General features: G+C 40.0%; 1 protein-coding gene and 1 long non-coding RNA gene across 6 annotated transcripts in view; one reads left to right on the top strand and one right to left on the bottom strand.

Moving 5' to 3' along the window:
- The window catches only part of baiap3 (BAI1 associated protein 3), a 71,666-nt gene extending 55,301 nt beyond the window's left edge, over positions 1–16,365 (top strand). For both annotated transcript variants that reach the window (XM_055189791.2, XM_055189784.2), the window contains exons 23-34: positions 1,592–1,735; positions 1,903–1,998; positions 2,270–2,485; positions 3,598–3,666; positions 3,761–3,840; positions 4,031–4,139; positions 8,292–8,363; positions 8,447–8,530; positions 11,941–12,061; positions 12,135–12,258; positions 12,347–12,552; positions 13,656–16,365. In XM_055189791.2, the coding sequence (XP_055045766.2) occupies positions 1,592–1,735; positions 1,903–1,998; positions 2,270–2,485; positions 3,598–3,666; positions 3,761–3,840; positions 4,031–4,139; positions 8,292–8,363; positions 8,447–8,530; positions 11,941–12,061; positions 12,135–12,258; positions 12,347–12,552; positions 13,656–13,759 (1,425 nt within the window). In that variant the 3' untranslated portion in view covers positions 13,760–16,365. The remainder of the gene's footprint in view (positions 1–1,591; positions 1,736–1,902; positions 1,999–2,269; positions 2,486–3,597; positions 3,667–3,760; positions 3,841–4,030; positions 4,140–8,291; positions 8,364–8,446; positions 8,531–11,940; positions 12,062–12,134; positions 12,259–12,346; positions 12,553–13,655) is intronic.
- The window catches only part of LOC129431787 (uncharacterized), a 134,060-nt gene that overhangs the window by 49,838 nt on the left and 67,600 nt on the right, over positions 1–16,622 (bottom strand). For 3 of the 4 annotated variants that reach the window (XR_012359163.1, XR_012359161.1, XR_012359164.1), the window contains exon 3: positions 8,288–8,575. This is a non-coding gene — a long non-coding RNA (uncharacterized lncRNA). The remainder of the gene's footprint in view (positions 1–8,287; positions 8,576–16,622) is intronic. The other variant, XR_012359162.1, reaches the window with a different exon arrangement.

Genomic DNA, 16,622 nt, shown 5'->3' with positions numbered 1-16,622 from the left:
TGGACGCTTGAACATTTTTAGTTTTCTTGCTTCATTCGCGTGTGAAATTCTAGTCATTCGAGACATTCACGCCAAAATTTGCATCATGGGAGGGGCTTCTGCAGCTCCGCTCGCTTCCTGCAATCACGTCACTATTAGAGCAAGCACCTGATTGGTTAACGTGGCGCGTATAGCCGCCAAAGTTCAGATTTTTCAACTTGCGCTTTTCCTGCGGCAATGCTCAATTCACACGGAATGCGCCGCAGGATGCCTATTCGTGTCTTTGCATTAACTTAACATGTAAATCACTCACGCTTGCCGCCTCTTCCGCGTCTGGTGTGAAATAAGTTAAAATAATTTAACTTTATTTTATAAGTTACAACAACTAGTCAAGATAAAAAATAATAGTTGAAATGACTTGCAAATGCAAGTTGATTATACAAAAAATTTAAGTGCACTTTTTTTTACAGCGTGGCAGTACATAGTACCTACTTATTTGCTGCAATTCAACCATAACCAATTCGGCCATAAATTTCCTTATGTATTCACATTGAAAAGAGCCGCGTCACATTTTTGAATATGACAACCTCTTTTTGGGTGACTTCTTTACTCGAGGCTCATGAGATAGTAAAGTGTCCATCGAATGCACACCTCAAAATCTTCCAGGAAGTAATAGGTCATCGGGTACTTTGCACCTACTGTTTTTCGAATACTATGAATTTAGACATACTACTCGCCTCGCAAACTGATTTTCACCTACAGTACTATATAGTACGGAAGTAGGTGATTTTGGATGCAGCTTTTAAGCCAAGTTAAGACAAATTTAACAATAAAATTAAAATAGAAATAAAATAATTAGATCTTTTAAATATCTAACATCTTCATCCCACAACTTAGCGTCTCATTCATTAAACATGCGTATGTACAAATTTGTGCCTGAGATGTGCGTACGGATGTTTTCACAAACAAATTGTAATTCAACAAAAACTTTCGTATTAAAATTTCTTCTAAATGTACGCAAAAATTCAAGAAAACCTAAAACCACTCGTACGCAATAATCATTTATTATGGGGAAAATCCTTATATGGAGCTGGTTTGGGCGTGTTTTATGCAAATTACCAACCTCGTGCACGAGGCCGCTCATGTAAAACACTCCAAATTCACTAACGTAAGAACAAGTAAGAACAAATTCATGTAACGTACGCACGTGTTGTGAATTAGGCGGAAAGTTTTCGCGAGAAGTTCAAGTGTGCATATAAATACGAAAACGTACGCAATTATTAGTGAATGAGACCTATTGTTTGTTCCAATATGGTAATCCACTTAAATTAGTATCTAATCTATTCACTAATTTATTTAGTACTGCTTTATGCTAATTTATGCCAGAATAGGATTGGTTCAGTCATTACTACCAATACCTCTGGGAAGCTGTTCCTTGGCTAATATGTCATTGTACACAACTAATAAGTTTATATTCAGTAGCAATTATAATCTTATGAGATTTATTGAATAATTTTCAGGTAGAAAAAAGGTTTATTAAAGTCTGAATGTATTAAATGTTCGTCTGTAGCAAAGCGTGACATGATTTTTAAGAGCATATTTAAATGTACAGTTGGAGCCGATCCAGAGTCAGACGAAACACAGCTCTTCTGCGGTGGACGTTACCGTGTGTTTCAGCCAGGTGCGGGAGTTTTGGGCCCAGCTGGCGTGGCCCGATTCGGCAGGAGCCTTTATTTTCATCACACGACTGACGGACGTAAGTGCCACTAAGCTTTGAGCTCCACTTTCACGAGCACGCACAGTTTAAACTGGCACAGCTGGGTAGCTCCCCTCAAAAACACTGCAAATAAAAAGCATGCTAGTAATGGAAAGGAGAATTGACGGTTTCACCCGCATAACGCAATTCTTTCTGGTGTGCGGCAGAATTTCTGTAGCGAGGCGGTGTGTTACGCAGAGCTGATCAAGCGCAAGATTGAGAGGGACCAGCTGGAAAGAGACCACAAAAGCTTCGTCGTGCAGGTACGCGGCTGGCGGCGGGGGTTTGGGGGGCATTGGCTTTTATTACAAGTGAAGTAAATGTCAGCGTTGAGTGCTTCTCCCTGACAACACTGACGTCTCAGTGGCACGCCTGTGTCACAGTGTGTCTAGACCTCTTTAGCGCCCCCTTTTCATTTACTTTCGTATGCTTTCTCTTTCCATCTTCCCATTTAGACCTCTTTATTTTCTTCCTTCTTTCATCCACTTTCTTCCTCCTTCCCCTCCTCTTCCTGGCTGCCGCTTTTTTGCGCAGGTTTGCGTCGCTCTGAATAGCACTGAGCATGTGCGGCTGTATCTAGGGGGTCTGCCACGGGACTTTGACTGGCGGGGAGTGGAACAGGCCATGGAGGAGGCGTGCGGGTTGGAGGGTAAAGAGCAAGTCAACAAGTCCCTGAACGGTCAGCTCTACAATGCTGATCTCGACCTGCAGAGAGAGGCTAAACGTCTGATCACGCACCTCACTGATAAGGTAATGACATACATTACATCAAAAAGTGCTGTGAGCAAAAACGTGACACCCTCTTGAGACACCCGCCCGCTCTGATATATTTTGAAATATGTCAGAGAAAGTAGTTTTTTAATCAAGACAACACCAACATTAAAGTTAGTCTGAGAACCATTTTTTGGTTATTCAAAGAACCCTTTAGTCCCTGGGAACCCGTCCCACAACAAAGAACCATCTGTGCAACAAAAAGCTTCTGTAGATGTTAGAGTTTCTTTTAAAAACCATACAGCCTGATAAAGAACCTGTCAACTCAGGGCCGGATCTGCACCAAACTCAGCAGCTCTGGTGCGGATCCGGTGCAGATCTGGCCCAGAGTCGTCTGCTGTCTGGGTGGTTTCATATTAGGTTCAATTGCCTGGTCCGAAACCGAGTTTAATCAATCCCCATTCCCTCTTCCCCGCTGGTGTCTGTTCACATCATATCATTTTGTTCTGAACCATGGTACACTTGCGTCATCAAGCTGCAGCCATTTACTTATGCTGCTAGGCAGTGGGTATGAAAGAGAAGGCGCCAAAATGGACAGAGATGTTCATATCCTTATTGTTCTTTATTTGCACCTTCGCTTTGTTATTAAAGAAGAAATTACAAAAAAACACTTGCATCTTTCTGCTGCTAGAGTACTTAAATTGTACAAAAGAAAGCGAGTTGTCCACCGATGATTGCGGAGGCAAGCAGGAAATGAACAGAAATTATATTTACAGCGCGTCACTCTGTAAGCAAGCGCTTGTCATCAATTTTAATAAGCACAAACACGCTCGTGTGCGTCATTAATAGCGCTTCACTTCCGCAATTTAGTTTGATTGTGTTCTTATCAGCAGCGAAACGTACCACAGTCCTCATGAACGGTACCCCAGACCACCTCCTGAGTTCTGTAAACAGTGTTCACATCATTCAAACCAACCGAACTCTGACCTGAAATGGACCCGGGTGCGCACCAAAAGTGCTAATGTGAAACCCCCTTAATTTCAAAGAGTGTAGTCAGATATGTAACACTCCTACCCAACCCGTGTCTGAGGGCAAAGATGTGAATGAGCTTTCAGAGATGTGCCATATATGACACGCTTTGCACTTCACAGATGCTTTCCGAACTAAGAAGATGCATTCAACACATCAGCCTCTCACCAGACTCCATTAACAACGACGAGGCAAGTATGACTAATGAATAAATCATATTTGCAAAATTCAGCTCTAAAGTGTACTTAAATGTATATTTGTGTCCTGTCTGATGATCCGCTTCAGGCTGTAGCTCCTCTGATGAAGTACCTAGATGACACTCTAGTCATCCTCAACAAGTCACTGGTTAAAGACAATCTAACGAGGTAATTACTGTACTTTCTTTATTATGCGACCTAAGAGGGACACAATGTAGCCATTGGAGTAATGACATGGGGATTTACACACAGTAATATGTTCTGCAAGTCAACCGAGCACTATGAAGTTAAAATTCACTGTGTGTACGAGGTCACGTGTGTCCGTGAGAATGATCTTTCTGGTTGTTGCGTATCTCAGGGTTTTGCAGAGCCTGTGGGAGCTGCTCCTGCGGATGATCCTTGACACTGTGGCGGAGAACAGGGGCGTCCAGGTGGAATTCTTTACACGATTCCAGTACACAGCCGAGGTCAGTGCGGATGAGTCATAAAGCATGGCAGGACTTCTTGACCACAGCTATTGTCACAGATATTTTGAGAATGGTGCTGAATGCCAACTAATGGGTGGAATTCAGTAAGAAGTAACTTACTGGTATTGTTTATATTCTGTATTGCTCTAGTGCCTGATTCACAATGCGAATGAGAAGAAAGACAGCCGCTAGATCAGTTTTAAATATGTTTTTCATAGCACATTGGCAGGTTGCAATCTATAATTAACTATTCATAGTAACTATGAATTGTTAAAGATTAAAGTCCCCATGTACTCAACAATTTTATCAGTTAAAGGGGAAATTTCACAAGACTTTTTTAAGATGTAAACTAAATCTTTGGTGCATATGTGAAGTTTTAGCTCAAAATATCATATAAACAATTTATTATAACATGTTAAAATCGACACTTTGTAGCAAAAATGTGCCGTTTTTGGGTGTGTCCTTTAAAATGCAAATGAGCTGATTAAATGCAGACACTGATCACCATAATAGTGGTTGAAATTGAAACTCAATTGGTCTGTCAATTTCTCTCTCTCTCTTTTTCTGCACTAAATGACAGTGCCGTGGTTGGATAGTGCAAATCAACTATTTCCCCGCCAGGGTTTTTAAAGCGCCTGCATTTTCATGATTTTCACAGAAGTTGAATGCCTTCCAGAAAATGTTCTTCTTTAAATATATAGATATACAATATATCAAATGTGCTTTTAAAAAACTGTTTCATCCAACTTTGATTAGTTCTCTTCTTATCACCTCTCAAATATGGGCAGGTTTCTTCAAATACACCAAATTTTGAGCAAAAAAGCTGAGATTATTACATTTTTGTGAAGGACTTTTCATAGAGATCCCATTCAGAGCGATCGTCAAAACATAAACAGAGTTCTTGCTCTTTCATGTGAGGCATTGCTTCCGGGTTGTATAAGTTGTGGAAGAGCGAGTTGGTGGATAATAGCGGTATTGCGGATTGAGGAAAATACTCGTCATTGGCAGGGAAGCGTTTTCTCTTAATTGATGAGTTAACTCGTCAATGGCGGGGAAAAAGTTAAAGCAACACTAAAGAGATTGTTTTACCTTAAAGCCGCTCTATGCAATTCACCGTTTTTGTCAAACAGTGACCCCTAGAGTCGCTGGAGAATACTTGCAACTGTCGTAATTTCCCACTGTAGTACTCCAAAGATAATGACCAGGTAATGTTTCCAGGGTTCCTGCAGGTTTCACAAAGTCAAATTTAAGACTTTTTAAGACCTTTTTAAGACCATTATGAGTGAAATTTAAGACCAAAGCGGCACAATGATCTCAGAAATTCTCAAAACATTATATTTTTATTATATCTTTGTTTATTTATTTATTTATTTATTTGACAAATAAAATCCACTAACATGGGAAGATCAGTATGGTCAGCTGCTGATATGTGGCTTGTTAACATGTTTTACACTTTCTCCACCCATATGTTATATGCATAAATATGCACTATACCGCCATCGCATTTATTCCCCTCTCTAATTACACAATAATGAAATGAAAAGGAAATTTACTATTAAAAGGCTGTTCGTGGTTTGTTGTGTGTTGCAAACAAGGCCGTTTCTAAATTCGAAGGCTGTAGCCTCCAGAGGTCGCATTTGTAGGCTGCATATGAAAACTGTGTAACACTAAAGTTGACTCATTTTTGATGGCGCGGGACTTGACGGCCTGACTGTTTCAGTTGATTTTTAATAAAGCAGTGTTGATTTTTTCGCTTCTGGGTTTCAGAACCTTGCAAATGCACTGGTATGCCATGGGCTAGTTGGTTAAATTAACACAAAAAAGATTTTTCTCGCCAAACCTACAGTATACAGTCGGATCAACAACATCTGAAATATAGCTTATGGCATGAATTGCGTGGATTATAATATAACATTTGTATTCTCTTTAAAAAATAATGATTACAAACTGGATTGAAGAGACATTCAGTGACACGCAAAGTGCAGAACTTTTCTTTTTAGAGGCCCACCCATCAAATACATTCTTCCTCCGTCACTGAGGCATTTTAATTTACCTTTTTTTTCGGACAACCTTTTCGGGAATAAATGGAGGTAAGAAATTTAAGACTTGGGTTAATTAAATTTAAGACCTATGGTGAAAATCTGGCCATTTTTAAGACTTTTTATGGCCTTAAATTTAACTTTCTAAATTTCAGACTTTTTAAGACTTTTTAAGACCCCGCGGGAACCCTGGTTTCACAATTGCATACAAATATTAGGCTACTGCATAGTCGACTTAACTACAAATGATGGTAATAGGATAATGAGAAGTTTATTCCAAGTGTAGAGTGCATATAATAATATAGTACTACGTTTGCTAGCTTATAATGTTTTTCACATGATTGCAGCTAAATCACAAGTAAACATTACAAAATGCCATGACAAAGTTAATTGTGTACGTTGCATTATCTCATAACGTTGTTCGTTATAATGTCACTATACATGATTATTGCTATTGATCATAATAGTTTGCAAATTGTGCATGTTTACACTATTTACAACCTCTAGGCTTATTTATGTCCTGATAATTATGTGAGATATTGACAACTGTTGTCATGATAATCGCATGACATACTACAAGCAAGCGCAACAACATACAACATAAACCGCAAACAAGTTTACAAATGAGAGATTTATTTACTAGTCCATCAACAAGATCGCCAGATCAGCATCCCTCCAGTACTGTCTTTTAGCTTACGCCAACGAGTAAAAACCTGACCGAGTGGGACTCTTGTCCGGTTCCTAGCGCGGTCAGATTCTCTTTTCCTACTCACTTCCGAACGCGCTTTCTTAACTTTTAAATGGTTTAGCATCACGTCTCAAATTCGCACGTGCAGTTGTTGTTATAGGCTTGACCGACTACCTGCAGCGCTGCAAGAACCGACAGCCGGATTACGTCAAAGTGCTGTCTTGGATCATTCTCGCGGTACTTTGACGTCATCCAGCGGTCGGTTCTTGCAGCGCCACACGAAGTCGAACAAGCCTAATGTGTGTGACGTTGTTGCCGTAAAGCAAGTCGTGATTCTCGCGAGATTTGTCAGGGGCGGTTCTCTCAAGCTTGCATTGCTGGTTTTGGTAGCGGTGTCCTCCCCGAGCTTCAACAGGAGGATGATTCGCCATACTATGACTTTGTTTACCACCGAAATAACTTTGAAGCTGTTATATTAAGGTAAAATAACTGCATAGTGTGTCTTTAAAATAACGTTTCCAAAAAAGTTTCAGTCATTCATCCACTTGAAACAGGGCGAACGGCACTTTCACATTCACTTTGCAGCCCTCTATCGGCCAAAACCGCACTAAAAAGTTTCCAACCGTCGGGTCGCGGTCCTGTAGTTTGAGTGAAAACTACAAAAACTTGCTTCACGGCAGACCTACAATCCAATCAGAGCCAGCTTTGCGCAGTAGGCTAAATTATTTACGACAGTGGTAATGGACAATTCCGCTTCCAACCTGTAGGGGGAGCAAAGAGCAAAAACTCTTTAGTGTTGCTTTAAAGGGCGGTATTATTATAATAAGATGCCCTTTTGACATCACAAGGGAAACCAAATTTAAATTACCTATTTTTTCACATGCTTGCGGAGAATGGTTTACCAAATTAAGTTACTGGCTTGTTCTTTTCCACATTTTCTAGGTTGATAGAACCACTGTGCATCTATGAATATGCAAATTAGTCCATGCCTCTACTCAATCCCACAGCTCTGACCATAGATATAAAAATGCTAATTAGTCCCCGCCTCCACTCAGGGAAGATCTGGCAGGAGCTCATGACAGATTTACATGAAAACTAATAAAATGCAGAGCGATTATGTGGGATGAACATGATGTTCGCCATATAGTTAGTCTTTTAGCATAACAAATATCGGGAATGTGTTATAAGAAGGTGTGGGTCCCAACCGTTGGATCTAAATTAAGCTATCTGTATGCTGGGTTGTTTTCAACCCGAAATGCTGAATCGTTTTAACCCATGGTTGGGTCATTATGGACATTCTAGGTTAATTTAACCCAATGATTATGTTTGGTCAAATTTTACCCAACCACAGCATTTTTATCTGGTAACGCAAACTATTGATAAGACACCTTAGTGCCATATAATAGTAAGTCCTTTCTCACATAGACGCTGGTGCATTTCTTTCACGCCGATGGAGAAGGGCTGCTTCTGGAAGACCTTAAAAGTGGAGATTATAAGGTATGGACTTCTCTGCTCTCACCAGAGATGAGACAAGCAAGCATGGCATCATCTACTTTGCTTTGACTTTACTTTTCCATCAGGTCCTGGAGGATGAGCTGCGTCTGAACAAATGCTCGTCCTTTGAGCTGATCGAGCAGTATTTTCTGGAGAAAATCTCCCAGCAGGTGGGTGGAAGTCCCGCTGGGGCGCCACAGCTTTTAGCTCCTGCCCTGCAGAGAGAGAGGAGGTGTTGATTAGGAGCTAAGACATCACAGATATTATTCCTTCCTCTGATGATTAGAAGTTTACATCAGTCACTTCCTCTTTGACTAAGCACTCTTTACACGGTGCAAGGTTTTGAGTAAAATCTCCGACTGTGTCCCAAATCTTGTTGAGCTGACTCACTGTCTACTGCCTACATGGGCAGATGGCTTCTTAAACAGAATCTTAACCAAAACATGCCTGAAAATGCTGAACTGAAACAACCCCTGTTAAATGTATCTTATTCGTATTTGCATATATTTTAAATAAAGTGTGTTTACACAAAGATAAAAGATATTAACAAGATCCAAAAACACCAATCATCAATCGTTAAAGACTGATGGTTTTCTGGGGCCGGGGCTTTGTACAGAGTGTTGTGGAGTACTTGCTAGCATTTGCACTGAAGCAACCTGGAAAATGTAATTTTTTTTAGTGCATTTTGAGCTTTAAAAACTTAAAGGATTAGTCAATTTTCTTAAAAGAAAAATCCAGATAATTTACTCACCACCATGTCATCCAAAATGTTGATGTCTTTCTTTGTTCAGTCGAGTAGAAATTATGTTTTTTGAAGAAAACATTGCAGGATTTTTCTAATTTTAATGGACTTTAATAGAACCCAACATTTAATACTTAACTCAACACGTAACAGTTTTTTTCAACGGAGTCTCAAAGGACCACAAACGATCCCAAACGAGGCACAAGGGTCTTATCTAGCGAAACGATTGTCATTTTTGACAACAAAAACAACAAATATACACTTTTAAAGCACAACTTCTCGTCTAGATCTGGTCGTGATGCGCCAGCTGACCCCACTACGTCACCGCAATACGTCATGACGTCAAGAGGTCACAGAGGACGAACGCGAAACTCCGCCCCAGTGTTTACAAGTGTGTTGAAAGAGGACCGTTCCTACATTGTTGTATGTCAACTGATACTAATTAATGTCTTTGTGGCAGTTTATTGTTTAAAATGGTCCGCAAATGTGCGTTTTATATATGTAACACGTGACCTCCCTACGTCACTAAGCATTTACATTAGGTTGCGCTGGACCGGACCTAGACGAAAAGTTGTGGTTTAAAAGTGCATATTTGTTATTTTTCTCGTCAAAAATGACAATCGTTTCGCTAGATAAAGACCCTTATGCCTCGTTTGGGATTGTTTATAGTCCTTTGAAACTCCGTTGAAAAAACTGTTTAGTGTCGAGTTAAGTATTAAATGTTGGGTTCTATTAAAGTCCATTAAAATTAGAAAAATTCTGCAATGTTTTCTTCAAAAAAGGACTGAACAAAGAAAGACATCAACATTTTGGATGACATGGTGGTGAGTAAATTATCTGGATTTTTCTTTTAAGAAAATGGAATATTCCTTTAAGTTGTGGTACAGTTAACATCAGGTTTAATTATTGGTGGAATATATGTTGTTTACTTGTGATTTTGAATACTATAATCAGAGAATTTACTCCCTTGTATCCTACACTTCAAAAAAAAACATTTACTTCACTTCTAAAACACAATTCAATGCCTAATTTAAAATAAAAGTCAAAACAAAACAGAAAATTCATACGCTGTGAACAGGGTATTGTTAGGAATTTCACAATTCGATTCGATTTCGATTCTTGATGCGTAGATTCAATTCGGTTCGATTCAATTCGATATTGGTTTGCTTGCTTCGATATCGATTCAATAATAAGTAAATACACAAGCAATTAAGTACCTGAGTATATTTTTAATAAAGCGCGTCTTATACAATGCTGAACGCTCTCACTAGAGTGTTGCCCACAGCGCCGCCACTGGCCGGGGGGGAGGGACTGAATCGATTCATAGGATTCGATGAATCGATTCATAGGATTCGATGAATCGATTCATAGGATTTGATATATCGATTCATATAATTTGATGAATCGATTCATAGGATTTGATATATATCGATTCATAGGATTTGATGAATCGATTCATAGGATTTGATATATATCGATTCATAGGATTTGATGAATCGATATTGAATTGAGAAACAAATAATTGCAATGCATTGATGAATCGATATTTTTACCCAGCCCTACTATAATTTATACAATCTTGAGGTAAAATCCTGAACTTCACCAAAGGCGTGGCAGGCATTGTTCTAATAAAAACATTTGCGCATATAATCTGTTTTATCAATGCGTGTTTATATTGTAATGGCACAGGGTGTTATATATAGTAATCGACAAGCTATATTAACTTTTATGTTGTTGTTCAGTGTAGAGGAAGGATGTTCCGGTTGGTCAGTGTAGTATTTGTACCGCCTCTCCTCTATTGTGATTGGATGGCTGGATTAAAGTGATGTAACTGAGCGCCACATTTTGATAAATACACATATTTCCAATTTCCAAAAAGCACAGATGGGAGTGGTAATATCTGCGGGTTAATTACTAAAAAGGCACAAATTAAATAACGCAGGCGCAACAGCTGACTATTACGCAATCTACTAAAAGCAGCGCAAATTTGTTCAGGGTCGCAAATAAGCAGAGCTCATGCTCCTCAGGTGCAGGTGATCTACTAACGCCTGATGCGCTTGAGTTCAGCACCACAGACATTGCAGCTGATAATCACATCCCAGCTAACCAAGCCATAACCAGAGGACAAAAAAATGAAGGTTTACAAGAAGTTTTGAAACACCTGTTATTGTGTGACTTCTAGTGACTCAAGCAAACAAAAATAACATTTTGATTAAAACTAAACAGAAAACAACACTTTTTTCGACCTTAAAATAATGTCTCTAAAATTATTTCAGTGTTAGAACAACTCTTAACTGGACAAATTCTACTGCTGTTCCAACCTGATTAGCCTCCTAGCAGCTACAACAACCCTCATAAGTTGGGTGGTTGGGTCAGAGAACACAGACTTGGTACTTACAGTCCCACGGGCTACCTTACCTGCTAGGTTTTCAAATGACTTCTGCACCAGTTCTGTCAACAAATTCACGTGTATTGCCCTGCCCACGGTTATACAGGCTATACAACAACAGTATTTATAACACTGATAACAGACAATTATGCTTTTCAACCACATGTGGGAGACATGAGCCACTCTTACATAGTGGCGCTTTAAGCAAGTACATAAAGAATTAGTGTTGAAAACTGCCTCTACAATTACTTGTTCAAAATAAGTTGAACTGCGAGGTTGGATTTGTGAAAACCGTGAGCTGTTTTTAAAGAACGTAAAAATAAATACGTTAAGTAACCTGCAATTTCATGTTTCAAACAGAGATGGCGAGAAAGAGGCAACATTTACGAATTGCCGTTTAAAAAGTATTACAAGCTGTCATTTGTAACAAATGCACATTGGCTTCACAGAGAATCCTTAAGCACAGTCGGTTTGGTCGTATCAGTGTGAAGTGTTACTATGACGCCCCTGAACAAAGACTTACTGTGGAGATACTGCACGCAGCGGATCTCATCGCCCTGGATGCTAATGGTACCTCTGAGTTAAAAACATTCTGCTCATCTCTTTACTCTGAATTGGACTTGAATGCTTTTTCTGTATTTAGGCCTCAGTGACCCGTTCGTCATAGTGGAGCTCTGTCCTCATCATCTCTTCCCCACGGCTCGTAGTCAACGCACTCAAGTGAAGCTCAAAACCCTTCATCCAGTTTTTGATGAACTTTTTTACTTGTAAGTATCAGTTCATTTCTACATTCTGACGGATCACAGTTTTGATACCAAATGCCTTGAGTAATCCGTTTTATTTCTCTGCTGACAGCCATGTCAGCCCAGAGCAGTACAGGCACAGATGTGCCTGTCTGACCTTCACTGTGATGGACTATGATTGGTTGTCTACCAACGATTTTGCCGGCGAGGCTGTAGCTCCACTGAGTGACTTCTGCTGGCCGGGAAGACCGAGTGCCACGCCCGCTGGAAAGACCCTTCAACCCATTATCCTGCATCTGTCCCGGCAAAAACCAAGCGGTAAGTCCATTTAGCTGCAAACAATTTGTCTTTCAAAAGCCAACAATAGAAATCATTGGAGGCCAGTGGTTAGTGGGCAGTGACCTGACATATGTTGTGGACGCACTTTCGACGACCCGAGTTCTCAGTTTGAGGTCCTTTGTCGATCCCTTATTGGGCATACACACCAAACGCGAGTTCAACGATTTGCGCAAATAGATTTCATACAAAGTCAATGCAAACACGCGATCAGACACGTCCTCACGCGGGGTGATGCAAATGACGTGAACTGGGCGGACGTGAATTGGGCGTCGCGATAGGCGCAAAAACACGCACTACTCGTCTCAAACACGCCTTCACGCAAGTTGAAAATATTTAACTCAAGCGAAAAATTTGCATGACACAAAGTTAAACTAGAACGAGCAATGTTCTAGATGCTACGTGTTTGGTGTGTACGTAGCATTATGGGTGTTTCACATGGTACGTGACAACCGCAAGTGACTAGTTCATTTTCAGTAGGAGACGTTCAGAAAGTGGCAAATTGGGAGCGGTTACAGAGGTGAAACGGTGTCAGTCAGCACAACTTGTTTTGCAGTTTGCACAAAACGCTTCCACTACACAAGAAAAGCTTTAGCCATGCGCCGATTTCGTACAGTGTGAAACGCCCATTACTCCTCTTTCCACCCTGTACTTTCCTGTCCTCTTACTGTTTATCAAATGGTCCAAAAATTACTTAACAGAAGACAATGTATTTATTTTTATTATTTTCTTTAACTCAGCAATGTATTTTATGACTTCAAATAAGGCAGTCATCTGACATCCAACTAGGAACAGATGGCTTTTGTGAACAAATGGCTTTTGTGAATTGTTCCTTTAACATGTAACATATATTAATATGACAAAGAAATGTATTTTGTTAGTATTTCTTTCATTCTTTCAACATTGTTTGATGCTTAGTATCTGTTGCTTGGTAGCCCGTCCAGTGTCGATTTTCTTTCAAAAGAATTTCCAATAACTGTACATGTGTCATTCCCTATTGTGAAGAATCACAATGACATCAGTACATTCTTGACGTGTCTGACCCGATGGATTCATCTGTGACAGAGCTGTTTCTCTTCATACAGAGAAGCCCATCATGAAGATGCTGGAGGCGAGAGCAGGAGACCGAGAGGCGCAAGAGTTTGTGAGGAAGCTGAAAGAGATTGAGAAGTCGATGGAGGAAGAGTAGTGTTTCCCCTGTAGTGCACGTACTGTATTTCTGATGGTGGTCTTTTATACCTGTTGTACTATGTTTACTCTTCAAATGCAAACTCTTTCAAATGTGTATTTTTCACTGTTGTCCAAAAAAAGGTATGGTAAATGATCACGTTTGAAGATCAGTATTTTATCACTGTTTTAATGTAAAAGCCCTCTGATGGAGCTTGTTGTTAATAGATCTGTATGAATTTAGTGGTAGAAGGGTCTATTTTGAACGGAAGATTTCTCTGTTGATGTGTTTTTTAAAGCTTACCCGATGAGGCACAGATTATGACTTGAACTCAGAGAAACCGGAGCCACAGATGTTTACTTGAGGATTTTCAAAGAAGGCTTAACAAGTAATAGAGCTTCTGTAAATACAGCGGTTTTGTAAGGCCACATACACTGCGGATAAATAGAGTTGTTACTTACGGACGCATTAACAAAATGCTTTATTTTCTCAAAAGAAAGCAGACAGCAGACGAGTCCGTGCCAGAGCCGCTCCGCATTCGTACACTTCGGCCCAGATCTGGCCCGGAGTCATCTGCTGTCTGGGATCGTTCCAGACGCAAAATGCCACACATTGCTTGGGGTAAACAATCTCAAATAAGGCACAGATTATGACTTGAACTCAAGAGAAACCAGAGCCTTGAAATACTTCAACACAGAAGTTTACTTGAGGATTTTCAAAGAAGGCTTAACAAGTAATAGAGCTTCTGTACATACAGCATACACGGCGGCTAAATAGGGTTGTCACTTACGGACGCATTAAAAATCCTTGAAAGAGAGCATACAGCAGACAAGTCCATGCCAGAGCCGCACCTCATCCCCTGACTCCGGCCCGGAGTCATCTGCTGTCTGGGATAGTTACAGATGCAGAATGCCATATACTGTACATGAATATCAGATGACGTTAAAAGCGTACGTCATTCACTTTTCAAACTTGTCTGCCGCCATCTTTAGTATCTGATTCTGCAAGATGGATACGTCAGTCTATGTGTTTCTGTACTTTGTTTTACATCAAATATTCAATCAACAATCATAAACTTTGCATTATTTGAAAGCTAAAACACTCAAGATTCATGTTTTGAGCTTGTTTTTGTCATCAATTGCACTGGAGTGAAAATGATTAAATGAAATACAGACGAACTGCATATTAATATGAATTAATACTCACATATCTTGCCATATGGTTCTGATAATTTCATCCAAAAAACGTTAGCGTACATTGCAACGTAAGCGGCTGGACACACCAAAGCTTTTACGCCCGCGGCCGGCGCATGTTTTCAATTGTTTCCAATGAAAGCTCTGCATTTTCAAATAAGCCAGCAGCTAGCGGTTTTCTCAACCGGCGCCCGGTGGTTTTTCCGCGCTCATCGATGAGTACAGAGAGTTGAAAAATTTTAAACTTTGGATGAAAAGCTCTGCTTGTCAATGTCAGTTCTCACGCGGCCGTCCAATCACAGTGGAGGAGGGGCGGGACAAGTAGCACAGCAACCAACCGTCTCACCGCTGACGTATCAGAGCTACCAAAGCGCGGCTTAGCTAAAGAAAGCTGGCACTCAGCTCAAAAACAGCTGGCATTCGGCGTTGTCGAGGCGTTTTCAGCCGCGTTTAAAAGTTTTGGTGTACACAACCCCTAAGGGTCCACCCTTCAAAATGCATCCCACATTTAATCCAAAACAACAAAAAATAGGGAAAATCCAGCAGATCCTCCTTTGTTTACATACGCGCTTGCGGTTAGTATGATCGATTATGTTTATTTTCTATCAAATGTTAATTCTTATCACTGAAAAGTCATCTCTTCTGCGTTAGACTGCCCCGATGATTATTCCGCCTTATTTTTCTGTTTTGTCCAATCAGATAAGTTTTGACCAAAATTAAGCCAGCTATTGCCTATCCAGCAAAGTTTAACAAGGATTCAACTTGCGTCAGTAAAATGTACTTCTGCGCAAATCTGCTCTTACACATGTTTTGGTAGCATAGCGGCACGGCTAGCCTCTCACAGAACCGCTAAGAAACCTCTCCAGAGGTTAGATATAAACACCTCCATTGTGGATCGTCGACTGCAGATTACTTTTTTGTGTTGAGAGTGTTTTGGAAAAGGTGATAAGGAGCATGATCGAGGTGCAAAAATACTGGGCTGTATAAAAATAAAATCGCGTCGCAAAGTGGCACCGGACTGTGGAGCTGTGCTCGCCTCAGGTAAAGTAAGTTTGTATTGTTATGTTTATCATATATTTACAGTTTTTGTTTCATGTTAGCTGTTTTTGATTATAAAAATAACAGTGGAGATGACTAATGCTACGTACACATCAAACGCGGGGCATCGCGTTTCTCGCTCTAGATTACTTACGGGATTTTTGAACTTCGTGTCATGCGGATTTTCTCTCGAGTTTCAACTTGGACGAAGACGCATTTGAGGCGAATAACACGTGTTTTCGCAGTAAACATTAGGGCTGTGTATCGCCAACAATTTCCCGATACGATACGTATCCCGATACAAGGGCCCCGATACGATGCGCATCACGATACAAGACTATTTTGAATTACATTTTTGTTCTGAATTTAGTAACATTATTATTATTATTATTATTATCATCTGGTTATTGTACATTGAATAAGCAGTGTTGTAACAGTGTTTTTGCCATTCATTTATTAGCTTCTGGGGTAACTCATAGAAATACTTAAAATCCCAGAGTTAGTACTTAACTTATGTTTTTTTTAAAGCAGTTTTACAAAGATGGTGCCTTAATCTAGGCATTATATTTGTCTCTCATTATTCTATATCTGTGAATATATCTATAAACATGCAGTCAGGCTTAATACTATTTAATAGAAATCAGATTATTAAT

This window comes from Misgurnus anguillicaudatus, chromosome 19 (genome assembly GCF_027580225.2).
Source record: "Misgurnus anguillicaudatus chromosome 19, ASM2758022v2, whole genome shotgun sequence".
Lineage (NCBI taxonomy): Eukaryota > Metazoa > Chordata > Actinopteri > Cypriniformes > Cobitidae > Misgurnus > Misgurnus anguillicaudatus.
The sequence above is the reverse complement of the archived record's forward strand: the minus strand, read 5'-3'. Positions and strand labels throughout refer to the sequence as shown.